We start from the raw sequence: 27794 nt of genomic DNA, 5'->3' as shown, positions 1-27794 counted from the left end.
AACCTAACTAGCAAATGAAAAATAGCCACAGCCACCAGAAAAGATAAAAATAAAAAATAAAATAAAAAAGAAAAAGAGAAAGAGAAAAAAGAAAAGAGAAAGAAAGAAAAAAATAAAAAAGATCCATGACTATGTTTCTTGGTAGCACGTTTTTATGTTGAGATAGTTTGGTTTGGACTTGAGAATGGAAACCTAGCCAGCTGACCCTGGAAGGATTTCTTTTTGAGACATGCATGTGAACCAGTAATTAACTTGCAAGTGTTTTTTTTTTTTGGAAAGTTGAACCAACCCCTTTTCCTCCCCAAAGGAAACGGTTCCTTGGTGTAAGTTGCTCACTTTTATTCCCAAAGGTTAACCCTGTGCAATATGTTTTTTTCATTTCCCATGTTTTTGAAAAACAACACTCGTTTGAGTTTTCAATTGCATTTCAAAGCCTTTTTCTCTTTCCTGTACAATGCACGCCTCTTTTTGGGTCTTGATTGACTTCAGTTTGCATGCACAGTGCAAAAAAAAAAAAAATCAAACCAAAAAGCCAAAACTTTAAAAGAGGAAGGAAGGAAGGAAAGAAAGAAAAGAAAGAAAAGAAAAGAAAAGAAAGAAAAAAAAAAAGAAAAAGAAAAAAAATTCTGTAACCAATCTTATTTAGCAGACTTTTGTGCAGTTTAATGAATTTTCTTGACCCTTTTCTAGATAGCATGGCTCTCACAAACAGTCCTCAGTCTCCTGCACTAACCAGCTTTGCTCACACTAACCACAGGCTGAGAAAGTGCTTCAGTTTGACCCCGGGACCAAAAATGTGACGTCGCTGCTGCTGGAGGCTAAGGAGCTGGAGGCTCGCGTCATCATCCTCTCTGCCAGGTGAGGCCCGCTCAGCTCTCCCTCCTCTCCCCTGCTCCAAATCCCCTGCTCCCCCTTGCAGTGCTGCCCAGCCCTGGAGTCCGTGCAGATTTGGGACACGCTGCTCTTTTTGAGGAGCATGGGAGAAAATCCATGTGAAGCCCCACATCCCAGCACCGGGTGCGCTGCCATTCGGAGACCTTGCAGTCACGACCACAGTAGAGGTGCTTGGATGTCCTGCAAGACACTGGCAGCTGTGGGTGCAGCGGTAGTACCACTGATGTATCCTGAGCCCCCTGTGAAGGTGTGGGCCCTGTTGGTTATCGATGGTGAGTGATAAGGAACAGGCCAGATTTTCTGGGTGCTGTGGGATTAGGTGATGCTGGGAGAGAGGTTCCCATTGCATCAAGCAACTACCCATTGCCCAGAAGAACCAGTGGCCGGAGGGGATCAGAGGAGGCTGCCTGGGGCTCCCAGGGGTGCGAGACAGGCTGAAGGGGGCCATCGGCACCTGGAGCCACAGTGCTGTTCCCTTCTTTTCATTGCAGCGAGGATGATGCGGCAACGGTGTACAGATCAGCAGCCATGCTCAATATGACGGGCTCCGGCTACGTGTGGCTGGTGGGGGAACGGGAGATCTCGGGCAATGCCCTGCGCTACGCCCCTGATGGTAGGCACCTGCCGGAGGCACCTACCCCATGTTGGCCAGGCCTGCTGGAGGAGCCTGCTTGGGGCTGGGATGAGTGGTCCCGATGATGGGATGAGTGGAGAAATGCGATGTCGTGGTGGTCCCGAGTGAGTGGTGGGTCCCACACAATGCTCTGCCTTGCCCGCATGGGGTGGCAGCAGCCTGAGGGCCTCGGCCACGCTGCCTTGCCCCACATCCAGCTGGCTGGGGCCCTGCAAGGTGAACATCACCTGGGAGAAAGGCTCAGTGTCCTTGTTGCCCCCTGTTCTGCTGTGGCACGCTGTGGAGTGCCAGCCCAGCACCGCTGCAGCCACCTGCGCCTGCCCAGAGCTCAGACAGCCCCCCCACTGCATCCGAGGGGACCTCAGCCCCATAACCGTGTGCTCACCATCTGCAAGCCCTGCCTGTAGGAGCGACAGCGGTGCCCAGTGGGGCTGACCTGCTCCTCTGCTCGTGGCAGGAGTCATCGGCTTGCAGCTCATCAATGGGAAGAACGAGTCAGCCCACATCAGCGACGCTGTCGCGGTGGTGGCCCAGGCCGTGCATGACCTGTTTGAAAAGGAGAACATCACCGACCCGCCGCGGGGCTGCGTGGGCAACACCAACATCTGGAAGACGGGGCCTCTTTTCAAGAGGTATTTGGGGAAGGGTGGGTTCCGCGTCCCCAGGGGAAGGGTCCTGCTAGGGGAAGGAGCTGGAAAAGGTGGGAGCATGTGGAAAAGGTGCAGGAGGGCAGCACGGTCACTTTGTGCAGAGCATCTGTCAGTACAGCACGTGGCACAGGACTGTTTGCACTCTCCTGCATGATGCAATGTGAGAGCTACATCTGTCCTAGAAGAGTAGCCAAGACACGGGCTCAGGCTCTGGCCCCAGTTTGTCCAGGCTGTTAGGGCACCATCCTGGTGCCTGGCACTGGTTCAGTCCCTGCCACCCCATGCTGCCCTGGGCAATGCTGGGACAGCTGGGATCAGCTGGTGACGGCTCCCCAGAGGACAGCTCTGGGGACATGAAAGGATGGAACTTAATGTGGGTGGGAGAGGGGAGAAATGGGGTTTTCTGCCAAATCTGGTAAGGGGAGGTGTCTGCCAGTGCTGCAGGCACGTTTCTTGCTGGATATTTCTGGGCTGCTGGCAGGGCTTGGGGACAGGAGAGCTCCATGCATGGGGCAGGCTGCTCTCTGCTGCAGCAAACCCTGGTGCCATGTTCTCAGGTAGTGTGGTCTCAGCAGACCAGGGCATGTGGTGCAGGATCAGAGCACGTGTGTGTTGATCTCGCTGCTGTGGGTGGTGTGATGGGCAGATGCTGTATGCGGTCCCCGGGACCTGATCTTTTTTCTGCATGGTGTTTTGTGCTGCATCTCTGCAGATGCTGGAGACACAAGGGCCTCTTCTGCAGGCGGGATCTTGCTAAGGCAGCAGTTCCCTCCCTGTGCAGGAGGGCAGCCTGGCCCCTTGTTTCAGCGGTGGGGTCCTGTGCTGGGGGTTGCTCCCTGCAGACATAATCACGGTGTTCTGCAGGATGCTCTTTCTGTACGCCTGGGTCCTGTTGAGCGTGAGACCTGCAGAGTGTGAAGCTTTCTTTAGAAAAGCAGTGACAATCTTTGGCACAAGCCATGTGACGTTGTTCTCTGTGGTGCACCACAAGGGGCCCAGTCCATTCTGTGTTTTCTCTGTCATCTTTCAAGGGCTCAGAGAGGTTGGTTCTCCCCTTGGTGGCGCATGTGCATGCTGGGGTGTTACTCAGGTTGTGATGGGCTGCTGCCGGGCAGAAGCAGCAGGAACTGTGGCATTGATGCAGCTCCCAAGAGACCCCCAGAGGAAGGTCTCCTTGGGTGCTGTGGTATAGAAGTATGGGCCAAGTCATTCCATAGGGGACTGGGACTGATCCGATGGAAAAGAGGGGACAATGACAGCAGGTAGGGTAGTGCAGCATTTGGGAAATGCGGCTCCTCAGACTGCATCCACCCGGAGCAGATGCCCACCAAGCTATGAACCAGTCATAGGTGGCCTTGATTGGACTTCTGCAGGGTATTGGGCATATGGGTCATACCAGGCAACTGAGAAAGCATTTGCCTTCTGAACCCTTCTTAGATCTCCCAGTGGTCACCGCCGGTTTTCTGTGTTGGCCCCACTGTGTTTCTCTTCACAGGGTGTTAATGTCCTCCAAGTACTCGGAGGGCGTCACCGGCCGGGTAGAATTCAATGAGGATGGGGACAGGAAGTTTGCCAACTACAGCATCATGAACCTGCAGAACCGCAAACTGGTCCAGGTTGGGATTTACAACGGAAGCCATGTACGTACCGCCCTGGGCAGCCTGGGCGGGAGGGGGTTGCTGGTGTGTCTGCCCACAGCCTCACGTCTGTCTCCTTGCTCGGGCTGATCACAGGTCTTGACCAATGACCGGAAGATTATCTGGCCAGGGGGAGAAACTGAGAAACCTCAGGGCTATCAGATGTCGACCAAATTGAAGGTAACAGCACATGGCAGCAGGGGCTGTGACTTCGTCCACCTCCCACTTCTGCTGCTGCCCCTGCAGCTTCCAGCACCTGCCGTCTCAGAGCAGTTACAGCAGAGCAACTCCGACAAGGTGCTGGAGGGTGCTCAGAGCTGCAGCACAACTTCCAGCTGGGGACAAACCACGAGGGTAGAACCCTTTGGTTTGAGAGGAGACAGATGGAAAGGGGATATGAGAGAGTGACAGAGAGGGGGCGAAGGGGAAGGTGATCGCTGTTCCTCATGGCTTGGGAGACAGAAGGCACCTGGCACAGGTTTGCAGCAAATATAAGGATGGGTTCCTTTGACCAACACGTGGTTCGGTTCTGGAGCCCTTTGCTGCTGGACAATGCAGAGGGCAGAAGGAAATGGGTTCAAAAGGAGGTTAAACAAGCTAATGCAGGGTAGGTGGGCTGAGAGCTGCAGTGCTGGGCTCAGGAAAACCCTTAACAGCTGATGGCCAGAAGCAGGAGGTAACACTGGGAGAAGGTCCCTCTCCCCACCTGGGAGGAGATAGCTCTGGAGAAGGATGGAGACAAGCGGACACTTGTGCTTCCCCTGCAGATTGTGACGATCCACCAAGAGCCCTTTGTGTATGTGAAGCCCACGCAAGCAGATGGGACATGCAGGGAGGAGTTCACCATCAACGGTGACCCTGTCAAAAAGGTCTTCTGCACGGGGCCCAACGAGACCATCCCAGGTAACTCTTTCAGCAGGGAGCGCAGCGGCCTCTCCAGCCCACACGGCCCGTGCTGTGACCCCAGCAGATGACTTTTCCTCTGTCTCACTTCCATGTGGGCTCCAAGGCTGTTTTGAAGGATTGCACCCCATGTTTGTGTCTCCTGACAAACCCCCACTCCCTTTGCCTTGATCTGAAGCAGAAGCACCAAGCAAGAGCCCCAAGGCACCCACTGCACTGGCGTTAACACTAGTCTCACACCATTGTGCTGCGGAAAGCCTGCTTCGGGATTAGGAGTGAGCACCTGGTGGGGGCTGCGAGCAGTGCAGCAGTGCCGGGCCTGCCCCAATCCCCCTGAGGTGCATCCCCTTGGCCCATCACAATGTCCTCTGCACAGCTCCCCTCAGCCCCGAGCCATGTCCAGGCCGTGTCCAACCCAATGGGGCCGTGTTGGCTTCCTCCCAGGCACCCAGCCCCCTCCATCCCCCACTGCGGGTCAGCAGCAGCTCAGCCCACCTCCCTGCAGCATGTCCCCTTGGAGCCCTGCTGTCCCCACCTTGCCTCCTCCCACGTTGCTCCTTCCCTCGCACCCCAGGCAATGGAGGCGGTGGGAAAGGTGCCCCAGGCAGGCAGCACTATGTAACACGGTTGTGCCTCACATGACACCAAAGCTGTGCAAGTAGCCACACTCCCCTGGGGACAAGCGTGGGTGCTGCAGGGGGTTCCTGGCAGAGGGCTGCCTCCACTCATCCCCCCCTTTCCTCTCACCCACAGGCCGCCCCACGGTGGCACTGTGTTGTTACGGCTTCTGCATCGACCTGCTCATCCGCCTGGCGGGGGTGATGAACTTCACCTACGAGGTTCACCTGGTGGCTGATGGTAAATTTGGTACCCAAGAGCGGGTGAGTCTGGGCAGCCTGGGGTACCTCTTTGCCCGTATCTTGTGTCAGAACGCGGCCAAGCCATTCGGGCAGAGCTGGCCAGTGGGGTGGGTGCTGGGGCGAGGGGCTGACCCCGCGCTGGCTCTGCGGCAGGTAAACAACAGCAACAAGAAGGAGTGGAACGGGATGATGGGCGAGCTGCTGAGCGGGCAGGCGGACATGATTGTGGCTCCCCTCACCATCAACAACGAGCGGGCACAGTACATCGAGTTCTCCAAGCCCTTCAAGTACCAGGGTCTGACCATCCTCGTGAAGAAGGTATGGGCTAGGCTGGGTGGGCTGGCTATAGGAGATTCTGCGTGGGCAGGGCGCAGGCTCGGTGGGTGCCAACACTGTTCTTCTTTCTCCCTTGTGCTAGGAAATCCCCCGCAGCACGCTGGACTCATTCATGCAGCCCTTCCAGAGCACGCTTTGGCTGCTGGTGGGGCTGTCTGTGCATGTGGTGGCGGTGATGTTGTACCTCTTAGACCGATTCAGGTGAGTGCGCTGTGGGCCACCCAAGGGTGGGTCACTGAGGGAGGCAGGGGATGGGGAGGGGTCTCCCAGGCCGCTCTGTGGAGTGGTACCAGCGTGAGGCAGGCAGGGCTGCAGGTCGGCAGCATCAGGGACACGAGGGCTGTGCAGCCAGGCAGGGAGGCAGGGTGAAGGGCTGCCTGGGGCAGAGCGCGGTTTGTAAGGATCAGTGCTGGAGGGCTCCCAGGGCATGGGGAAGAGCCTAGAGAACCAGGATAAGGGACATCAGATGAGCTCTTTGTTTTGTTTTCCAGCCCATTTGGCCGCTTCAAAGTGAACAGCGAGGAGGAGGAAGAAGATGCCCTGACACTCTCCTCGGCCATGTGGTTCTCCTGGGGAGTCCTGCTGAACTCTGGCATCGGAGAAGGTACGCTGAGGCAGGCAGCCGTGCTGCCCTGTGCTGCAGCCCTGGCAGGGACCTGGGGGACACTGGGCTGGGGGAGAGCCCGTGCCCCCTCCCACATCCTTCTGTCTGTGCCCTGCCTGTGCCTATGCCCTCATCCCCCCCCACGCCTTCCCTGGAGGGGGATTCGGTGATGCTGGGGTGGCATGCTCATGGCACTGCTCATGCAGACAGTCCTGCCATCCCTCACCCTCAGTGATGGGAAGCCCTGCCTGGGCTGCTTCTCTTTCCTGGGGTTATCCCTCCATCAGGGTGCAATGCATCCTGCACAGGAGCTGGGTTTTTCTTGGTTTGGGCAATCACAGCTGTCAAACAGGGCACATCTGCAGCTGTCATCTGCCTTGTATGGGGTGTGCACAGCTTTGGTGACAAAGTCAAGCCCTTGTTGTGCCAGTCTGAGCTCTCCTCTCTCCCTCCAGGTGCTCCCCGGAGTTTCTCTGCTCGTATTCTTGGCATGGTGTGGGCTGGCTTTGCTATGATTATTGTGGCTTCCTACACTGCCAACCTGGCTGCCTTCCTGGTGTTGGACCGACCTGAGGAGAGAATTACAGGCATCAACGACCCCCGGGTAATGACCCCTTGCTTCATTTCCCCTTCTCTGCCCACCTCTGGGAAGAGATGAAGATGCCTGCAGTGGGCACCTCCTGGTCCCTGTAACATGGCTGGCAGCACCCGGGGCCTGCTTATCGTGGCTGTGGGGCTATAGGGCTGTGGGGCTGTGCCCCTGCAGTGTGTGGGGATGGGCAGACACAGGCAGGGATCAGCAGGGAAAAGTGTTGTCCAGAAACAGCACGAGCCCAGCCAAACTGCCTGGCAGTTCCTGGAGAGCCTGCACTAACCAACGAGGAAACGATTCATTATGGATGAGTTATAGCTAATGAAAATGTCCCTGCGGTGCAGTCAATACTCTCAGCAGATACCGGCATGCTTCATACCCGTTTCCTACTCTGGCAAGGACACAGCCACAGACTGTCAATCTGGGCTAGCAGGAATGCACCCCACAGAAGTGCCAGCCCACAGCATCCCGTGCCCCACTGCATCCTCTGCCCACAGCACTGTCAGCCCCATGGCATCTGTGAGTCTCCTGCATCTTCAGCACTGTGATGTCCCATAGCATCCCCTGCCCACCACCGTGGTCTCAGAGCATCCCTAGCCCCACAGCATCCTGAGCCCCACAGCATCCCCTGCCCCATGGCACCTTCAGCTCCACTGAGGAGATCAAGGTGTTACCTGAGAAACAGGTCCCAGAAGGGGATGGAAAATCAGGAAACACAGGTCTGGGGGTGAGCTTGTTTGGTTGATGTAGGACAGAAGAAATAGAAGCCCTGCCCTTGCCTTTCAGCTGCGCAACCCCTCCGATAAGTTCATTTATGCCACGGTGAAGCAGAGCTCGGTGGACATCTACTTCCGACGGCAGGTGGAGCTGAGCACCATGTACCGGCACATGGAGAAGCACAACTACGAGAGCGCTGCCGAAGCCATCCAGGCTGTGCGGGACAAGTGAGTGGGACCAGCTCCCTGCCTGGCCGTGCTGGGGTGGGCCTGGGGGGGGCAGGGGCCGGGGGAAGTGAGCAGGGCTGGTGCAAGTCCCAGGGGAGCTGCTGCTGAAGCGTGGCTGGGTGGGAGCTGCGCAGACCCAGCATATGCCAGGTCTCTGGGTGGAAGGCTCAAGGGCTACGTGGGGAGAGGCGCGTTCAATGCCCTGGCCCTGGCCTCCCTTTCTGGCCTCTGTGCCAGACTGGGTGGCTTCAAACTTTGTTTCAACCCCTCATGCTCCTCAGAAATATTTCCTATCCTTTGCCAGGAGTGGGATACTGATCCCCATGCACAGGGCTTGAGTTAGGGCTGAGAGCCCCCTTGCTGCTCCTGCAGTAGCTGCAGACAAGGTGGGCTGCCTGCCCTTACCTGTGTTACACCTCTCTTGGTGTCCAGCAAGCTCCATGCCTTCATCTGGGACTCGGCGGTGCTGGAGTTTGAAGCCTCCCAGAAGTGTGACCTGGTGACGACGGGGGAGCTTTTCTTCCGCTCCGGCTTTGGGATTGGGATGCGCAAGGACAGCCCGTGGAAGCAGAACGTCTCCCTGGCCATCCTCAAGTCTGTACACAGCTCTCAGCCCCCAAACTCTGCATGTGCTAGCACGCAAGTAGCCCCACACCAGGCAGTGCCACCCCCGCTGTGGGGACACCTCCCTGCGAGCTCAGCCAGGCCAACAGCACCGTGCTGCCCAGCTCCATCTCCCCAGGGTTATTCTCTCCACTCTATTCCTGTTAGGCAGAGATGCTTCAGGTCCCCTCCCGACTCCAAGTAAGGCTCTTATATCAGCGTTAGCCTGCAGTCTGGAGTGCCACAAAGCATCTGGTGTCACAGACAAAAAGGGATTTCTCTGTGTTGGTTTGGAAATGCCACGTTCATTGCAGAGAGTGGAATGTGGTGATGGAGGAAAGGCAGCTGGGAACCAGCTGTGGAGGGAGGGGAAGAAGCAGGGTTAATTGTAGAGGGTCAGGAGCCAGCGGGGTCCTGGCCAGAAACCACCCTCAGGACCCAGGGTAACCTTGAGAGGCCCTGGACCCCACCTGTGGGGCAGCTGTGCCAAAGAGCCGGGTGGCAGCAGGACGGGTGGGATTTGGGGCTGCAGAGCCTGGAGAGGCACCAGGAGCCCTTGGGGCCCTTCTGGGAGAGGACGGGGAGGCCCAGGGCTGCAGGTGACCCAGGACGGCAGTGAGGTGTGGGGATGTGCCAGGAACAGGAGGCGGGGATGTGCCAGGAACAGGGGGCAGGGATGTGCAGGGGCCCCGTGGTGGACGTGTGCCCTGTGCCCACCCCCATCCCCGCGCTGTAACACTGGGTGGGTCCAGCCCTCACAGCAGGGATCTGCCCCCTGGCACGAAAGCTGTACATGCACACGCGTATGCACATACACGCACCCTGCCAGGCATACACGCACCAGTGCACACACACACAGCACCCGTAGATGTGCCCGTAGGCCGCGGCCAAGGGCAGAGCCCGAGGACAGTGCGCTGCAGAGAGCACGAAGCCAGCCCCTGTGTCCCAGCTGCCTGCGCCTGGTCTCCTGTGACCGTCCTGTCTCCTTGTGCTTTCAGGTCCCACGAGAACGGCTTCATGGAGGATTTGGACAAGACTTGGGTGAGGTATCAGGAGTGTGATTCCCGTAGCAATGCCCCAGCAACACTCACCTTTGAAAATATGGCAGGTTTGTTCTGCAAACCTCTTTCTTCCTCTTCGCTGGGTAGCCTGCTTTCGCTCAAGACATTCTCCTCTCCTGAGCTCTCCTCCCGGGCCAAAGCTCTGCTTCTTCTGGGTTTGTGCTTTCCTAGCGCTGGGAGGCTGCTGTGGTGGGTTCCCACCCCACCTTGTCCGAAACAGCTCCGCGAAGCTTCCTCCACCTTCCCTGGGGTGGCTTCCTCATCAGCGGGGGTGGCTGCCATGCCCATCACTCCTGTCCCTCCACTCTGGCCCAGCCACAGCTGTCGGGGTGCAATTGGTGCGGAGTGAGGGGGGCAGCGTCTTGGGAAGGGGTGAGCGGCACAGGGGTGAGCAGGAACCCTGCTGCAGGAGGGAGCTGGCACAGGGCAGCCCTGAGGAGTGTGTGCTGGTCCTGGGCAGGGGCAGAGGGCAGGGGGATGGTGATTGATGCGGTGTTTTCTTCTCCTTGGCCCCTCTTTGCAAAGATTGATTTCTCCCAGGTGGGTTCTCTTCCCCCAGTCAGTGTGGCAACACAGGGTTAGGGGTGTCCAAGGGGACCCCGTGCATGCTGGCATCAGCGAGGGTGAGGTGGAGCCATTTGCTCCATTCCTTGGGATGCAGGGCGCTGTGCCACCTCCCCATCCCCAAGTACCAGCCCCAAGGGTCACAGCCAGCTGAGGAAAGTGTAGAGAGCTCAGCACATGCTGTGCTTCCCCGTGCACCAAACAGCAGCACCAGAACTGGGTCTTTCTGCTGCAAACAGCCCTGGGAACAGGGTCTGCCCTGGTGCATGGTGCAGCACCCAGCACCCCATGCCCGCCCTGAGCATCCCTGCAGTAGCACCGGTGCCCAGCCAAGAGGAGCTCACACGGATGCCCCGAACCCATCACCTCCCTGCCTGTCACCATGGGTGCCCCTCTGGGACTGCGGAGGGTGGCAGGGGCCGGGGGGCCGGGGTTGGCCGATGCTGCTGGTGCTGAGTGTGATGCAGAGGAAATGAAGTGTCGTGGTGCAATTCCCACTGCCCCCTGTAACTTTCCTGCTTATTTCAGGTGTGTTTATGCTGGTGGCTGGAGGTATTGTTGCCGGGATATTTTTAATATTCATAGAAATAGCTTACAAAAGGCATAAGGACGCGCGGAGGAAGCAGATGCAGCTGGCGTTTGCGGCCGTTAATGTGTGGAGGAAAAACCTGCAGGTAGGACAAACCGTTTTTAGAGCAAATCTCCAACAGGTGCGTTTTCCATTCCTTCACCAAATCAGTGAATGCAGAGCTGTGGATTAGCATGGGCCCCCTGTCCCCTGCCCCACACCCAGTGACTCTACTTACAGCACTGCTAGCGAGCTGTAGGGCCCTGCTTGTCCCCAGGGCCACCCCTGGTCGTTGCCACCTCCCATGGGAGGTGTCATATCCAGCTCTGTCCTGGAGAGAGACCTGGCCTAAATGCCTTGGTTTGTCCTTGGTGGTGCTGGGGACAGGGACCTTGCTCTGCTGGGGACCATGTGCCAGAGCCACATCTTGTCCCAGCTGAAGCAGCGGTGCCAGCAGCAACTTTTGTAGGCTCTCTGATCTGCTCCAGCCACGCTCACCAGCAGAGGAGGGGAGGGCTCACATGCAGCCACCAAGCATCCCTGCCCCATGGTCCTGACCATCCTTGCCCCGTGGTCCTGAGCAGCCCTGCCCCCATGGTCCTGAGCAGCCCTGCCCCGAAGCCCCCCAGCATCCCTGCCCTGGGCCCCCGAGCACCCCTGCCCTGCAGTCCCGTGGAGAATTGCTCCGGGTTTCTCGATGGTTTCCAGTGCCTCCCCCTCCTGCCCCCTCCCTGGGGCTGTGGTTCTCCTGCGGCACCCCAGCCGGTTCCATAAGAGGCGGTGCGTGCTCTTGCCACTTGGGGATAAGAACATCTCCCCCCAGCATCTCCCATCCCTGAAGCACCCCAGGTGAGGGGAGCCTGGGGGGGCAGTGGTACCCGATGGTGACACAGCCCCAGGCACGTCCCCGAGCCTCCCCCCACCCTCGCCGCGCTGCGCCCCCCCAGCTCAGGGACCACCTGGGTGCTCTCTGCAAACCGTCCGGGCTGCGTCCCACCCTTGGGGAAGCAAACCGGCGCTCAGAGAGCCAGGCATCCGTCAGGGGACTCAGGGATGCTGCCGCTTGCAGGGCCACTGCCCAAGGGACAGAGCCCCCGGATGGTGGGGTCGCTGGCTGAGCGCAGTGCGGGGTCCCCGCGGAGCGGCGGGGGCATGGGGGGTGCTTGGGGGACGCCACCTTCCCGAGAGCAGCGAGGGGAACACGAGGCCGGGCTGCTACATCCTGAGAGCTCGCTGGGTTCAGTTCACTGATACGAGTTTCGGAAAAGCCATTTCTTCTTTTTTTATTATTTATTATTATTTTTTTTTCCTTTGCTTCCAAAAAGCAGCAGCACCGACGGGGTTAAGGCTGCTGGGACAGAGCACACTAGTCGCACTGCCATTTTTCACTTGCCAACCTTCTAGAAAATACTGCACTGGGTCCTTGGGCAGAGTCTGTGGGACTGTGAGCAAAGCATGCTGCCCTGTGGGGATAAACAGCCTCATGGTAAAGAGCCGTTTGACATTGTAAGACTTTTCCACAGGAGGAAACGTCAGAGCACTAGTATCTGGTACATTGCTAGAAGGTAGGCAAGTGGAAAGATTTATTTGTTAAAACAAACAAACAAAAATAATGGTTTTTGGGATCACAGTTTTGCCATGGCTATTTCCTGAGATGCCATGGAAGAAAAAGACATTTCATTCCATTCATCTTGCTTTCCTTTCCGTTTGTGCATGTCCGCAAAAGAGAGAACTGAGAAGGAGGAGCAAATGTATCCCCGAGCATGCTCTACGCACCAGCGGGATACATTTTGGTTACCCCCGTGCGGTAGCAGAGCCAGACCTGGTCACTCCGTCCCCCGTCGGCAAGGTCACACTCATTGGCACGAAAGCAATTGGGGAGGAATCGTTGTCAGCGCCCGCCGCCGAGCGCGGCCGGTCCCCACGGCTCGCTGCCCCCGCACCGTGGCGGCTGGTGCTCCCAGCCTGCGCCAACCAGGTCCGACTCGCTAACACCAATGGCTACATTTTTCAGTTCTGTTTCTCTTTGAGTTCATCCCGACCCTGATGACATCATAGCGCTAACGCTTTGCTTCCTCCCTTTCTTTTCCTTTTCTTTTCGTTTCGTTTTGTTTTCTTTTCTTTTCTTTTTCTTCCAGTTTCCTTTTTTTTTTTTAAAAAAAAAAAAAAAAAAACGGTTTTACTTTGGAAAAAAAAAAAAAAACAACAAACAAAACAACACCACAAACACCAACAACCACGTTCGGCTTTGCACAAACGCGTCATTTAAATTTTGGAATACCTTTTTTATGGAATATTCATACAATGACTTCTCTTTCAATGCAGTCCTCTCTCTCTCTTGTGGCACTAGGATTCAGCCTCAGAAAAGGCCCTGAGCAATTTTTTTTTAGTGGTAGGTGCAGCATCTTACCTCTCGGTCTAGGCAGGCTGGCGGTGGAAGCAAGGGGCAGGGCCAGGCAGAGCACCCGCAGGTGCTCCCGAGGAAGCAAGGTCAGCGCTGCAGGCTGCCGGCAGACACCCAGGAGACACAGGGCTGCTCCCCAGAGGGGTTCCAGCGCTCCCGACGCGAGGCCGGCCCCGTAGCCGTAGCAGTGTGGTGGCCGCGCTGTGCCTGAGGGTCACAGAGGCCCTTGGAGGACTGGGAGTGACATCTCCAGTAGCTTTCTCACCCAAATGAAGGACATGACACGGGGCAGTATTCAAGTAGATTTAGCGTTTCCAACAGCACACTAGAGATCTAATCGCTTATACATATTCATTTTAGGATAGAAAAAGTGGTAGAGCAGAACCTGACCCTAAAAAGAAAGCCACTTTTAGGTCCATCACCTCCACCCTGGCCTCCAGCTTCAAGAGACGTAGGTCCTCCAAGGATACGGTAAGAGGAAGAAGAACAATTCTGCCCTCTCTCTTTCTCTCTCTTTCTCTCTTCTGCCATCCCATCGACTGCCACACACCCATCCCGAAGCTGCCAGTGTACATGCATAGCTCATGTTCGTCACCAGTCAGTCAGTCAGTCAGTCATCCCGTGTTCCTGAAAGGATGCTGGGATCCTGGAGGGCAGGCAGGAGGTGCTTTGGAGTCCTGTGATGAGTTGGGAGATGCAACCGAGTTTTTGTTTTGTTTCCGTTTTCTTTTTGCCTGGATGATTTCTGGTGTTCCTCTCTGTGCTTTGCTCACCGTACCGGTGCTGACCTCTTGAAACCGATGACATTTTTATTTTCTTTTTCTGTTCCTGAGTGTTCCTGTACCTGTTTGTCATTGTATGCCTAAAAACGATCACCCCAATTTAATTTGGGCACTGTGTCACCTCACCGAGAGCCATACGTGTCACATTCTCTACATGTGATTTTTGTTTGTGACTTAGCATTCGGGACGTAGCCCTCGGCACAGGAGGGACAGCTCTCTCTGGTTATCATCAGCAGCGAAGCCTCTCTAGAAAAGAGGCACCACGGCTTGAAAGAGGAGGTTGTTAAAGACCCAGCCTGGTTCAAACCTGGGCTTTCCACCTCGCAGTATCGCTGCTCGCATGTAACCAGAGAACGTTTCCAAATAGCTGCCTCTAAAGCCAGCCATTTCCCCATGTGCAAACGTGTCTGCTCGTGCTGGAGCTTCGGACACGCCAGCGTCAGGGTGGGCTGTTGGTCTGTCGGACTGAGCCGGTGTCCCTCTGCATGTTGCCGTCTGTCGTACGACACTCTGCACTGTGGCTACTCTGTTGTCTCGTGTGGACGCGGGCGCTGCGCTGCCCGAACCTCTCGCAGTGGGCTCCCCGCCGCAGGCGCGATGCACGGCGGGGACGGGGGGGACGCGGCGGGGTGGCCCGTCCCTGGCTGCAGGCTCGCGGGGGGGAGTGGCGTGCGACATCGCAGGGGGTCTCCGGCCACAGCGCTGCGTGGAGGCGATGCATTTGGCACCAGGGCAGGCTCCATCCCCGGCACCCCTGGGACGTGGCCCCAGGGACAGCTGAGCCCTCCACCGGGCCCGGCTGCCGCCGTCTCGCACAAAGTGCTCCCCCGGCTGTCATGGGGTGTCCCACGTCCTCCTCGCTTGTCCCTGTGCCCACTGGGGAGGACAAGCATCCCTGTCACCTCCCGCACTGCCCCCTGAACCACCTTGTCCTGGTAGTGCCCCAACATCTCAGGTGCCCCTGCCCCGCTGCCCCAGGGACCAGACCCCTGAGCTTGGGGGAGGCTCGGAGGAGGGTCTGCATGGCCAGACCCCGACCAGGGGAGAGGAGGAGAGGTGGGGTGGGTGGTGTGGCGAGGAGAAGGTGGGGCGTGAGAAGAACCATGAGGAGGAGGGACTGGTGGGGAGAAAAACCTGCAGGGAGAGCTGTCAGTGGAACCCTCAGCCTGGCTGGGGTAGACCCTATGTTTTGTCTCCAAGGTTTAGCAAACCGAGGGGAGCTGGCCTGGGAGAGTAGGAGCATCACAGCGAAGTGGGCACCAGAGGAGACACATGCCCACCACAGGCACGTGAGCAATGCCAGGAGAGGGGACCCCATGGCTGTGGCCATGCCCTCTCCTGGGTGCCTGCCCGCTCCCCCAGGAGCAATGAGGCACTCCAGTACCACCTCCAACACCCTGCTCCCTCCCCAGGGATGCATCCTGGGTCTGATCCTGCTTCTTGGTGCGGTATCCATGGCCTCATGCCACCCCACCACCCAGGGCTAGGAGCTGGCCAGGTCCAGGGACCATCTACACCAGAGGCTCCAGAAGATGGCATCCCACTCTGGCAGCAGCTGCAGCTGTGGGGCAGCTGTGGGCAATGATGCCCCACTGCCTAGGAGCCCGTCGCAGTCTTCTGCATGCCATGGGGTGACATGGCCGGGCCCCAGCATGTGTTCTGAAGGGGGAACAGGCTAGTTGGGCCAAGAACAGGCCAGCAGGACCAAGATCCAAGCCAACTGGGCCAAGACTGAGGCTAGCAGGTCCAAGACCTGGCTATTGCAGGAGGCCCACAGCGGAGCAAGCTTTGTGGTGATGTCGGGCAGGCCCGCTGGTTGCTCCATGGGGTGAGCAACCAGCGGGAGGGTGCTGTTACCAGTTCACGTCACAGCCTGCCTTTTGGTGCCCCCAGCTTCAATGCAGCAGCCCTGGCTCAGAGACCCCAGTGCCCTCCTGCTGTGGAAGGCCCCATGAGTACATAGCATGCGGGGACACATTGCCTGGGGTCCTTGTAAAGGCGAGAAAGCAGTGAGGTGCTCTGTTTTGTGATGCTTGGCAGAGCCGCGGGCCCACACCAGGTCTCCGTTGGGCAAGGCTTGAGAGCCCATGGGGCTGGAAGGCCAGGCTGACCCCGGCCCCATGGGCTCTCCTGGCTAGCAAGCAAAAGATGCAAACCTGGTGGCCTTGCTTCTTCCCTTTTCGTTGTCGGGAGTTTTAAAAATGGATTCTGCTCTGCAGCCCTGCAGAATGGTCCCTCAGGAGTGCCAGAGAGACAGGCTGGCACCATGGAGCCAAGACAGCCCTGGGAAGCTGCCACCCCACTCTGAACGTCCTAGCGCCCACCATCACCCGAGCTGCACAGCCTCTCCGCGGCACATCATCCCCACCGCCCCAGGAGGAGATGCATGTGTTCCCCATAGGCAGCTCCTGCAACTCGAATAGCACTCGCAGAGCTGACGTACTGCCATCCATCGCAGCCACCCACGCTACTGCAACCCCACAGAAGCCATGTGAGACGCATAAACCACACAGACACCTTCCAAGTCGGCACATTTCGTACAGACACGTAACGAGACGCACAGATCCCTTAGCCCCCACTGCAGACGTCATCAGCCCCCGCAGCCCCACTGCCAGCCCGCGGGCCCCCAGACACAGCACGACACACGTCCCACGTCACCGCCAAGCGAGGGCCCCGCCAGCATGGGGACGATGCCAGAGCTGGTCGAGAATCGAGGGGGTTCATGGAAAAGGTCACCTTTTCAGTGAAAGATCAGCCATTCCAAAATCAAGTGCTTTTTGGCTGAAAAAGAACCTAGTTTTTGGCCCCAAACGAACAAATGTAGGCCAAAGACAACTATATTTTTTTTTTAAAGGAAAGTTGACATTTTCTACAGCAAGATTGCATTTAGCTGGAATCCTAATACTTAACTGAAAAAAAAAAAAAAAAAGAAACCCAAAATTCTTCCAGAAAATCTTCCACCAGCCAGGGACTACCATACGAGCCCAGATTAGGTTGAAGTCATTTTTAAAGACATATTAAGTTCTTGTCTATATTTTCTTCCTGGTGTCATTTAAAGTTTTTGGTGCCTTCACTTCACTTCCATACCTTAACATGTTTGAGTCTCTTCTACGGTTAATATTGATTAATTTCTTGGCTTTATAATGTTTGGTTTGGGGATAATTGCACCATCCCTGTAACATCATTTACCCTAAATTAATGATATGTGCTTCTAGCTTTAGTTCTACTTTAACATAGTTTTGATATGACAATTTTCTTGTTTTTTTTTTCTTTTTTTTTTCTTTTTTTAATATTAAAAGCTGCATGCATGAACTCTACACAAAAAAAAAAAAAGTAAACGCGAATGTTACCCTGTGATAACTGTGATTGGAGGAGATATGCTTTCAAACCCAAAGCCATGCTCTTGTATTGCGATTTTCCTGGCCAGGACCCCCAGATCACTTGGTGGTGTCAGGGACTCCCGGAGCTGTGCAGAGAGGCCAGAGCACCCCGGCCCCCCTGCCAGACCCCCCTTGCCGCCCCACGGCCAGGTGCACCAAGACACACGCACCCACACCCACACACGGCTTTTTTCCTGGTTGCGTCAGGCCGGTAGCACAGGGTATTTAACAAAGGACCGTTTCTTCTGCCCGTATGTGGTTTTTTTTTGTTACGTTTTTTTTTTTTTTCCCTTTTTTCTCTGGAGCTCGTCCTTCAGCAGCGGCTGGCACCATCTCCTCTGGGTACCCGCCCAGCCTCTCCCCTCTCCAAGTCCTCCCCTCCCCATGGGGCTCCAGCCCCATCCCATGAGCTTTGCTGTGGCAGCCGAGATTTTGGCAAAGAGGGGCGGCTGCACCCCTGTAGGAAGAGGCATGCTTTTAGTGGACCAGCAAAATGCCAGAAAAAGCTCCCCAGGGTGACAGAGCAATTTGTCTGAGCAAAACCACCAGGAGATGGCCAAGGTGCTGCCACTCAGCGAAGCAATGAGGAATTTCATATAGGCTCCATTTTGATAGTAGTTGGTCCCCTACACAAACGAGCGATCCCAAGAGGTGTTCCTTCAGCGGCAGCGTCCCCACCACACGCACTGCAGGGATGGGATCGTGCTGGCTCCAGCCCCTGCCCCAGCAGCTCCCTGTCAAGGTGCTGGTGTCTGTGAAGCAAAAAACCATGCAGGTGAACCCCAAGGAGCGCACACCATGCTTGGGGGGCCACCAGACCTCCCTGCACAGGCTGTAGGGCCACACAGGGTAGCCACAGTGCTAGAGCCAAGAGCAGCAGTGCGAGAGCCACAGTTGCCACCAGGAAGCAGAGGATGGGTTAAATCCTGTGAAATCCTTCTAAAAACCAAGGAGTCCCTGGAAACCCAGCAAACCAGCAGCCCTCCTAGGTGCACAGCCAAGCCAATATAGAGGAGAGGGTCCATGCAGCAGCAGGAGACCCACCAAGTCCTTCTGCCCAAGTTAGGTTCCCAAAGTGGTGGCAGATGCATTGGTGTCACCCATTTAGGGCTTGGAGCTAGGAGAGGGAGAGGAAGGACATTTGGAAGGAGGTAGGGAGGAAATAACTGCCCAGCTATAAGCCCCTGCCTGAGGAGGAAGGGCTTTTTTTTTTTTTGCTTTTTTTTCTATTTTCTTTTTTTTTCTTTTTTTTTTCTTTTTTTTTCTCTGGCTGGTTGAGGGGTTTTTCTGCTCTCCCTGCTTGCTTGCTGGTGGGACCGCTGCTGGGGAGGTCTTTCCCGGGGGTGTTGGCCAGGCCCCCACTGCGAGGAGCGCAGAACCCCAGATCCAGGCCACGTCTCCAGCACAGGCTGCATTCTCACATTAGCAAGTGATGCTACAGCTAGTCACAAATCACCCGCACGGCACGGCTCCTCACCTGCACAGAAGGGTAGTGAGAGCAGGGACACTCGAGCAAGGAGGTGCAACACCCTGGCCTCAAAGCACAGCTTGAGCTGGCACCAGCCAGACCCTCCAACCACAGGCGTGGCTGTGGGATGGGCTGGGGGGGGTCACAGCTTTCTCCTGTAGCTGTCCCCATGTAGGGACAGGATGGCTCCGCAGGCGACATGGCCGCCGTGTGCTGCGCCCTGCTCCTGGGTGTCCTTCCCATAGGCCTCAGGGTGCTTGGAGAGCGTCTGCAAGGACCTCTGCACGAGCCCACACTGGGCATGGGGCCTCGGCCAGCAGCAGGTCTGGGGCCATTGCATCCGCCCCAGAGACATCCCGTAGGGACACAGGGGGTGCAAGGAGGCACGGGGGCGAGTGCCGTGACTGCCTAACACTTCTCTCTCCTTGTCTGTGTATTTGTGTGTTACAGCAATACCATCCCACCGACATCACTGGCCAGCTCAACCTCTCCGACCCCTCTGTCAGCACTGTGGTGTGACCTGCTCCCCGGGGGCCATCAGCCCTTGCCCGACACAGCGGGAAGGCACAGCCAGGACTGCCTGTCAAGGGACACTGATGGGTTCTTCTGGGTGAGACGGGAGGAAAGCATCCTTCATCCATACACAGTGACTTCATTATATATCTCCCTCCCTCCCTAGGCCTGCTGCCATACTCACGCCCCAAAACGCACGGTGGAACCAGGACAGGGTTTGGACTTCACTGTACAGAGATAATCGCTTCCAACCAGTGCTGTTGTTGATCAGTATTGCCACTGGCCAGCTACGTGCAAGGGGAAAGGACTTCGAAGGCATGTGGTGTCTGCTCTCCCACAGTAGCAGGGAAGAGCTGGTGCCAGACTGCAAACCTGTGCTTCACCTTGCAGGCTCCGTGTTCTCCGCACGTGTGTGGCTCTCGGAGCACCCGGAGCTGTGCTGGTGGAGCAGCCTGTGTAGTTCGGCAGCCCAGGGATGTGCTTCTGCCGTGCCATGCTCCACCACCACCACAGCAGGGCTGGGAGACGTGCGCTCTGCTCTTGGCCAAGGGATGAGCCCCCCCGGTCCTCCCCTCCATCAGCCTATGGTACAACTGAACGTGGTGCTTACAGCACGCGGTCAGACAAGATCCTGGCTCCCCATATCTCTGCACACCAGCTGTCCCCAAGGCCTGGCCACGGCCAGCACGTAGCTCCCACACTGCAGCCATCCTGGCCAGGAGACACAGCAAAACAGGTCCTGGCTCAGGAGGAGGCGACCAAACAAGACTGCCTGGAGCCCTCCTCCTGTGGGCACTGTGCCCGCGTGCCAGCCCCCCAAGCTCCCTCCAGGCAAGCACCGTGAGTGGCTGTGGACACCCCAGAGCTGGGGAGCAGAAATCCTGCCTGCAATTTGGTACCAGGCCCCAGCATCGAGAACCGCCTTCTCCTTGCCCCAGCCAAGCAGAGGGGGCAGACGGGGCCAGCAGGATTTTCGGAGGGCAGCTGGGGTCTGAGAGCATCGTCCCACTGGCTGCAGTGGTTCCATCAAGTTCATCTTGCTCCAGCTGAGAAATCGAGCCCATTCGACTTTATACGTCAGTGTAACATTAATACCAAGTTTTTGCAAGAGCTCAGTAAAGTCTAGACTGGATCACGGGCTGGTTTTATTGCCTCTGTCTGTCTCTGCCTGCCGGCGGAGCTGGCTGGGAGCCCTGCGTTGAATCAGGGCCTCACCCAGCGCTGCTGCAGGGCACATGAGCAGAAAAGGTGGAGGGATGGGGAGGGAAGGAGGCGGGGGGGAATAGGAAGGGGGATAGGGCTGCAGGGAGGACTGGGAGGAACCGGACGTTGCTATTCGGGGCTGGCCAGCATGGGGCCAGACTTGGGCTGAAACCACCCAAATGCAGGCCCCTTGCAGGCTGGTTCGCACCCTCTATCCAGAGGAAAACTGGGGTGAGGCTGCTGAGGACGTTTCCCCGGCCACTCCTGCTTGGTGGCAGCAGCCATCTCCTCGCTGTGACACCGGCTCCTGCAGGACCCCCCCCCGGCTCGTGTGTGGACGAACAGAGTGATGGGCACAGCAGCACCCCCAGTGCCCATCCCCATCCCCTCCAAGGCTTTTCCTTTGTGATGCCCAGTCTGTGGCCACGATGGCTTCTTCAGCTTTGAGCCCCCGGGCAGGACAACTGCACCCCTGGGAGGAGCAAGCAGGGGCAGCAGGGCTCAGGGGATGATGGAGGATAACAGGCAAGGCCCTGGCTCCACATGGGAAGCCCAGGCCTTCTTGAGTAGGCCCACATGCACACTGGGCTGTTCTCTGTCTTGGAAAAAAGATGAGAGCAAGTCACAACAAAGGTGACATTTGATTTATTCTCTGCAGGATTTATTTAACCTCCACTGAGAGCTTGCCAACGGACACATTGACCACATCCCTGGCCTGTGCCACAGCTCTTGCGCAGGCAGGAGATCATTTCTATGCCACAGGAGCTAACAGGGGGAGGTTGACACCCATGGCCATCTCATTATGGCTCTTATTGCCTTGTGGTGGGTAGGAACTCGTGCCAGAAGGGACTGTTTCTCCTCCTTAGGGGTTGACCCTTTCACCCCAGCTTGTACTTTCCTTTGCTGCATGGAAGCTCTGGAGTTCCCTCAAAGCACCCAGAGATCCTCAAGTGCACGAACAGGCCTATGGAGAGCTTTGGGACACAACAAAAGGCCTTCTGGAGACACAGAAAAGGCACGGAGATGCTTTGGGGCACCAGAAGGCACCCAGAGACTCATGGGGTTCACTAAAAGGCACGAGGAGGTAAATGGTGCACCCTGAAATGCACACAAGAGCCCTGGGGAGCAAAGGGGCAGGAGGTGGTGAGCCAGAGGAAAAGGGTCAGCAGCCCCCCTGGGAAGGGGCTGTGCAGGTCTGGGGGCGGCCTGAGGGAGCTTCCCAAGACAGGGAGCAGTGCTGCAGCGGGGCCGAGCTGGAGGCGGTGGGGCAGAGCTCGGGGATTCCTCAGGGCCCCAGGGAGGAGCAGGAGCACTCTGCAGGAGCAGAGCATCCACTCACTGCTCCGCAGGGAAACCTTCACAACAGCTGGGTGCAGGCACTGCCCAGGGCTGGTGGTCCTGCTCAGTGCCCCCTGCAGAGGAGGGGTCTCCTACAGAAGCGAGGTTCCTTGCGCAGGTGCTGGTAAATGACCACGACGCAGCCCATCAGGGTGCAGAAGATGATGCTGGCCAGGAAGGAGGACAGCCCGAGGAGCAGGAAGGTGGCGTAGTGCTGGGCAGACAGTGGGGTCTTCTGGCACGACCAGAAGGACTCGTTCCTGAAGGCCATGATCGGATACGTGTTCAGCTGCTCCGGGAACACGCACTGGAGCGAACTCTCCTCTGGAAGAGAAAAGCGGTGGTGGTGGGCACAGGGGGCAGCTGGGTGCCAGGGACAGGAGGGACAGCAGGTCTGTGTGGGACAGAGGGGTCAGGGCAGGAGGACAGGGACTGTGGGGCCATGCTGGCCAAGATAGCCCAGGGCAGGGCACAAAGGGCACAGTGAGGGTCCAGCACTTGCCTATGTCCTGCGCCTTGGGGAGTGGGATGGGACAGGGAGGTGGGCGCAGTGCTGGGCAGGACACGATGGGGCAGCACAGGAAGGGGCAGGCAAGGCGGTGGGGCTGGCTCCCTGGGGACAGGCATGGGCAGCAGTGAGCAGCCAGCCTGGAGATGCCACAGAAAGCCCCCCGCCAGTGCAGGCAAGAGGCATGGGAGTGGGTGGCAGCAGAGGGAGAGACCCCGCTGGCAGAGCTGCTTCTCGCCAAGGCTCACAGAGGAAGAAATGCAGGATCAGACCCATTCTCCTGATGGCACTGGGGAAGGAGCTGGAGGAACTGAGTCCTGGCCAAGTCAGGGGTGATGCCCACCCCACAGGTGCCCATTGCCCATCACCCCTCGCCCTCTTTGTGGCAGGACTGGTGCCACTGCCGGGGACAGCGCTGGGTGCCATTACCCAGTCTGCCTCTGCAGGAAATCCCTGCTGGTGACCAGGGACCAGCCACCAGCCACTGGAGGGTGGCACCAGGGACCAAACCCAGGGACAAATCCACCCAAGTGGGGCTGGCTTCTGGGAAACCTTGCTGCACCCACAGGGACCCCATCCCCACAGACCCATAGCCTGGCAGCTGATGGGGATGACGAGCAAGGATGGAGCAGGTGGGGGCTCGGGGCACTCACCTGGCACTTTGTCCCTGTTGTGACCAAGCCAGCGCCAGAGGGGCAGGATGCTGCAGGAACACACCCAGGGGTTCCCATGCAGGAAGAGCTCTTGGAGCTGGGGCAAGGCACTCAGCACCCCGGCCCCCAGCTCCTCCAGCCTGTTGTTGCCCAGGTTGAGTGTGGCCAGGCTGCCGAGGGGCAGGAAGCTCTCGGGGCTCAGCATGGCCAGGTAGTTGTTGCTGAGATCCAGCTCCTGCAGCGCCCCGAGCCCCACCAGCGCCTGCCTGTGGATCATCCCCAGGTGGTTATGGGGCAGGCTGAGCCGCAGCAGCGCTGGCAGGGAGGGGAAGGCGCGTGCCCTGAGCACGGCGATGAAGTTGTAGCCGAGCCAGAGGGTGCTGGCGTTAGTGGGCAGGCGCGGCGGCACCTCATGCAGGGCGCGCTGGCGGCAGTCCACGTCCCCTGCCCAGCAGCGGCAGGCGGTGGGGCACGCAGGTGTGGGCAGCGGGCACAGAAGGAGCAGGAGGGCCAGTACGGTGCTGGGGCCCCTCCACACGCCCATGGCTGCCCACTCACGCAGAGAGGGCTTCCCGGCCCCCAGCATCAGGGCTCCCCTGGGGGCAGGGTGCCCAGCGCCCCACGCCTTGCCCAGCCGCTCGTCCTTGCCCGGCACCCTTGGGTGCGGTGAGTGGGTGGACGCGCACGGCTCCCGGTAGCTCTGTGCATTCCCCACCGTGTGCTGTGCGGGGTGGAGCTGCACTTTTCTTAGGAAATATTTTTGCAGTGATGCCTGCCCTGGCAAGGTGTGGCTGTGCCCTCGTCCCTCCCCCTGCCAGGCGCCGCTCCAGCCAGGTAAGCAGCCAGCTCCGTCCAGCCCGCAATTAACTGCTTGTGGGCACCGCAGCCTGGGGAGGTGGAAAAAAACAAACACCTCCTGGCCTCCATCCTCCCCACGGGGCAACGTGCCATGCACAGAAGATCCAGGGCCGCGTAGCTGGCTGGGATGGGACAAAGCTTCAGTCATGCCGTTGGCAGGTCTAATGCTGTCCCTGCCTTGCCCAGAGGTCCTTGGTGGGGAGCCCTTGGCCAGGCTCTGTTTGCCCCTGGCAGGAGACCACAAGTGAGAAGGGTTGGGATGTGACCCCCACCCGAGAAGGCATGAGGAAGGTGACTGTGCCAGGCTGCTGCCACCCGAAACTTGCTCGCCCTGGCCTTGGCGTGGCAGTGCCGGCACTGGAGGGCTCAAAGTCTGCCTCCGCCCTGTTTACACCTGCTCCTGTTTGAAAGCCCCGCAGCAGGAGCTGCAGAGGGGAGGTGCCAGCTCCCAGCACCCCCATCCCTGTCAGGGCTCCAGGGACCCCAGGGGACCAGAGGACCTCATCCTACCCTGCCCAGTGGTGGAACAGGGATGCTCTTGTGGCTCCTTTGCCATTTGGGACTTGGGGCACGCCTGCCCCATGGCAAAGAGGCTGAGAGGCAGCAAAGCAGCACATGCCTGTGCCCCCAGCCAGACCCCGGATGTTCCCAGACCCAGGAGCAGGCAGACTGGTTTATTAATAGCCTCCAGAGGAGCTTTGGTTTGTTTATCTACCCTGCAGCAAACTCAGTTTGCTGCATTAATCCCCATCTGGAAATAATTCAGAGGAATCCTCCAGTCCAGCCCAGCCCCACAGGGCTGCGCAGCTCCAGCTCACCCGCAGCACCCCAGGCTGTGTGGGGACACAAATTTTCAGGGTCCCAGTGCACTCAGAGGTACTTTGTCCACTGTCGTTTTTGAAGTGCAAAAATCACCAAGGAAAAAACAAAATGCTGTGAAAAACAAGGTCATTTACAGATCTTGTGCTCAGAGAGCCCAGGAGGCTGTGAAGCATCCCAGCACCCTTCTCTCACTGCCACCCTGCTGCACACCCCACTGGCACATGGTGGGGGGGGGGCCTGCACCCCAGCAGACCCAGTGTCCCCACCACTGTCCCTTCTCTCACCCCACAAAGTTCTCTGCAGGGTATCAGGCTCCTGGCACCCCCAGCAGCTTGGCCCTTTGAGGCCCTGTCACTGCCCTCTTCTCTGGGCAAGGGACACAGCACCTGCAGGTCCCCGTCCCCACGCACCTCTCCCCGTGGCGATGCCTCCCCTGGAGGAGGTTTTGGGCTCCACAGTCCAGCACAGCCCCAGGGCCAGCACCGGCCCTGAGCATCCCCTGCCCTAGCGGGGGCTGCCAGAGCGGTCCCCATGGCATGGGCAGGGGGAGGGAGTCAGGGTGCCCAGCCAGCGTGCTGAGACCATTCCCAAAATGCAGAGGCAGAAAAACTCCAGAGCCCAGCCACTGACTGCTCCTAGCACAGCTCTCCAGCTTGCTCCTGGCGCTGAAGGGATGCAGGGGTGGTGGCACAGAGACCAGGAGCTGGGGCTGGGGGTGGGGAGCCGTGGGTCCTTGCTGCCTTCCACCACCAAAGAACTGGAGCCAGGTGCTGGGGTGAGCACAGAGCCTCGCCACCAGCTCTGCCACTTCCCAGGCTCTTCCCACTGCCCCCCTGTGGAACATTTGCAAACCGAGGAGCTGGGCAAGCATCTCTTGCCAGGCGAGAGCACTTTCTTATGCCTGGCCTGAGCCCTGCAGGGTGCTGCAGCTGCCTGCGATCCAAGGATCCCGGCAGGATGGGACCCATCTCCTCCTGGAGGCACCAGCACCAGCGTGGTGAGGCTGCAGCTCTTCCAGGAGCAGGACACTCGGTGCCTCCAGGCCTTTGCAATCCCGACACCTTGCTGGGGGGTGGGCTCAGCTCCCACACAGCCCCTAGCACCATCCCCACCACCACAGTTCCCCCAGGGTCCCTGTTCCCAGGGGTTGTCCCTCACAGGAGCACAGCACAGCCTCTGCTCAGGCAGGGCAGGAGGTCTCCATGCCTGAACCTGCGACAGGGACGGTGAACCCCTGGGCAGCAGGAAGATGGAGGGGAAGGCACCTTAGGACTCCAGGACAGCTTTTATCACATCCTTGAGGATTTTAAGTTATTGCATTTTTCCACGTAATTAAAGATTCGAGGCTGGCAGGTGCCAGCACCATGGTAGGAAGGAGCCCCCAACGCACACCACACTCCGGCCAGCCCCCTGGGCACCCCTGCCTCTGCCCTGGGGCATCCCTGGAGCCTGCTCTGCCCGGGCACAGCTCAGGGCTCTGACTTTTTTATGGCAGGTGACACCAAGTGGCAGAACCGTGAACGGGTGCTGTGCACAGCGTGGGCACTGTGCATGCCAAGGGGACAGCTGAGCACCAGGACATGGGGGCGTGAAATCACCGCGGTGCCTGGCACGGGGATGCTGTAAGAGCTCATGAATTGCGTGGAAAATGGATGCAGAAACTGGACTCTGAGGAAGGATGGCCTCTGCAACCCCTCTCCTCCCAACCCAAGAGCTGTATTAACATCACCCTCGTGCACCCCTGCCCCCACCTCTCCCCATTTTGCCTCTGCTAACCCCATAGGTGCTGGAGCAAAACAGCTGGAGGCCAGATCAATTCAAAGAGCTGGAGCCATGAGCTGTGGTCCCCAGTGACCCTGTCATCCTCGGTTTTAACTATTCACCTGCCCCACAAAGCCCAACTTTCTCATGCAAACGGCAAGTAGAGCAAACACTTAAAGAAAAACAATTGGACAAAGCAGGTCACTTCTCCCTGCTCTGGGGGCAGGGCTTGCCCTGGGCTAGCATGAGGCTGACTAACAAATACAACCAACAGGTGCAGCACAGCAGGTGTTTAATAGATGTGTTGGATACTCCCCGGAGCATCTCTGCATCGCTGCACTGTGCCAGGCTCCTGCATCCCCTGCCCTGGTGAAGGTGTCCCCATCACACATCTGCATGCACAAGAAAAGCCAGGCACCAGCAAGCCCTGGGCCAGGCACCAGGGGACACCCGTGACGGTTGGACCAGGTTTTGGAGTTGTCAGGATGAAGGGTGGAAATATCCTCATCCTCTCCTATTGCACCCTAAATCCCAGCAGGATAGAGAGCAAACCCCGAGAAAGCTGAATCCCTTCCTGGGCTACGGGGACAGCCCCGCCACTACCATCCACACATGGGCCTGGGGCATGGCATGGGGTCCCCAAATCGTGAGACCCTGGGAGCTCAGCGTGCGATGCAGGATGCCGTGGCTGGCTCCACTGAGCCGCACCAAGCCTGCCCGCATGCTGCTGTCCCCATGTCCCCCAACTCAGCTCTCAAAATCCGCCGTCACCCTGCAGCAGATGCATGGCCGGCAGCAGCCGCGGCGTGGGAAGGGGGCCTGGGGCACCGCGTCTTGGCACAGCCCTGACGGCTGCTGCGTGACCGCCGGCTCCTTGCACGAGCCCTTGGTGGCCGTGTCTGGCAGGGACCGTCCAGCCACCCGGGGCTGCTCCTTGTCAGCCTTGACGGCAAGGAAGGTGGCCAGGTCGAGGTCGAGCATGGTGACGCCGCCGCGCGGCGTGGGCGTATTTTGGCGGCACTGCGGGCAGGGGATCCAGCGCTGCTCGTTGGCAACGGCATCCAGGCGCTTGAGGCAGGTCTGGCAGAAGGTATGGCCACAGTACAGCCGGCGCGGCAGCCGGCCGCACAGGTCGTAGGAGGAGTAGCAGATGATGCACTCGACCCTCTGGCTGCCCCGGCTCGGCGTGCGTGAGTGCGCCTCGGTGCGTGGCCCCGTGTCCTCGGCCCGGGGGCTGCCACCGGCCTGGGACAT

At 58.3% G+C, this 27794-nt stretch overlaps 3 protein-coding genes across 19 annotated transcripts in view; 1 reads left to right on the top strand and 2 right to left on the bottom strand.

Annotated features, from left to right (window-relative positions):
* GRIN1 (glutamate ionotropic receptor NMDA type subunit 1) overlaps positions 1-20571 on the top strand; it is a 34384-nt gene extending 13813 nt beyond the window's left edge. For 2 of the 17 annotated variants that reach the window (XM_040531800.1, XM_040531799.1), the window contains 17 exons: positions 758-858; positions 1386-1507; positions 1986-2160; positions 3674-3818; positions 3912-3995; positions 4583-4718; positions 5472-5599; positions 5732-5896; positions 5997-6115; positions 6406-6518; positions 6974-7122; positions 7897-8054; positions 8487-8648; positions 9656-9765; positions 10811-10956; positions 13615-13725; positions 19335-20553. In XM_040531800.1, the coding sequence (XP_040387734.1) occupies positions 758-858; positions 1386-1507; positions 1986-2160; positions 3674-3818; positions 3912-3995; positions 4583-4718; positions 5472-5599; positions 5732-5896; positions 5997-6115; positions 6406-6518; positions 6974-7122; positions 7897-8054; positions 8487-8648; positions 9656-9765; positions 10811-10956; positions 13615-13725; positions 19335-19403 (2193 nt within the window). In that variant the 3' untranslated portion in view covers positions 19404-20553. Of the gene's footprint in view, positions 1-757; positions 859-1385; positions 1508-1985; positions 2161-3673; positions 3819-3911; positions 3996-4582; positions 4719-5471; positions 5600-5731; positions 5897-5996; positions 6116-6405; positions 6519-6973; positions 7123-7896; positions 8055-8486; positions 8649-9655; positions 9766-10810; positions 10957-12175; positions 12352-12373; positions 12416-12576; positions 12829-13614; positions 13726-16255; positions 18112-19334 lie in introns of those variants that run through there. The other 15 variants (XM_040531807.1, XM_040531801.1, XR_005813812.1 and 12 more) reach the window with 14 other exon arrangements.
* A 588-nt stretch (positions 20572-21159) lies between these two features.
* LRRC26 (leucine rich repeat containing 26) lies at positions 21160-24540 on the bottom strand. The gene is given in 4 exon segments (XM_040532056.1): positions 21160-22262; positions 23100-23688; positions 23690-23820; positions 24468-24540. Coding segments are annotated over 4 exon segments (1053 nt in total). The 3' UTR covers positions 21160-22002.
* A 2747-nt stretch (positions 24541-27287) lies between these two features.
* RNF224 (ring finger protein 224) lies at positions 27288-27794 on the bottom strand. The gene has a single exon (XM_040531808.1). It carries the CDS (start codon positions 27792-27794, stop codon positions 27288-27290), a length of 507 nt encoding a protein of 168 aa, XP_040387742.1.

The sequence above is a fragment of the Cygnus olor genome, chromosome 19, assembly GCF_009769625.2.
Source record: "Cygnus olor isolate bCygOlo1 chromosome 19, bCygOlo1.pri.v2, whole genome shotgun sequence".
In the NCBI taxonomy this organism is placed as follows: Eukaryota; Metazoa; Chordata; class Aves; order Anseriformes; family Anatidae; genus Cygnus; species Cygnus olor.
Note: the sequence above shows the minus strand (reverse complement) of the source record. Positions and strands in the feature narration are given on the sequence as shown.

Excerpts from the sequence above, each read along its gene's own strand:
- RNF224 (XM_040531808.1), bottom strand. The coding sequence starts at position 27,794 with ATGTCCCAGGCCGGTGGCAGCCCCCGGGCCGAGGACACGGGGCCACGC.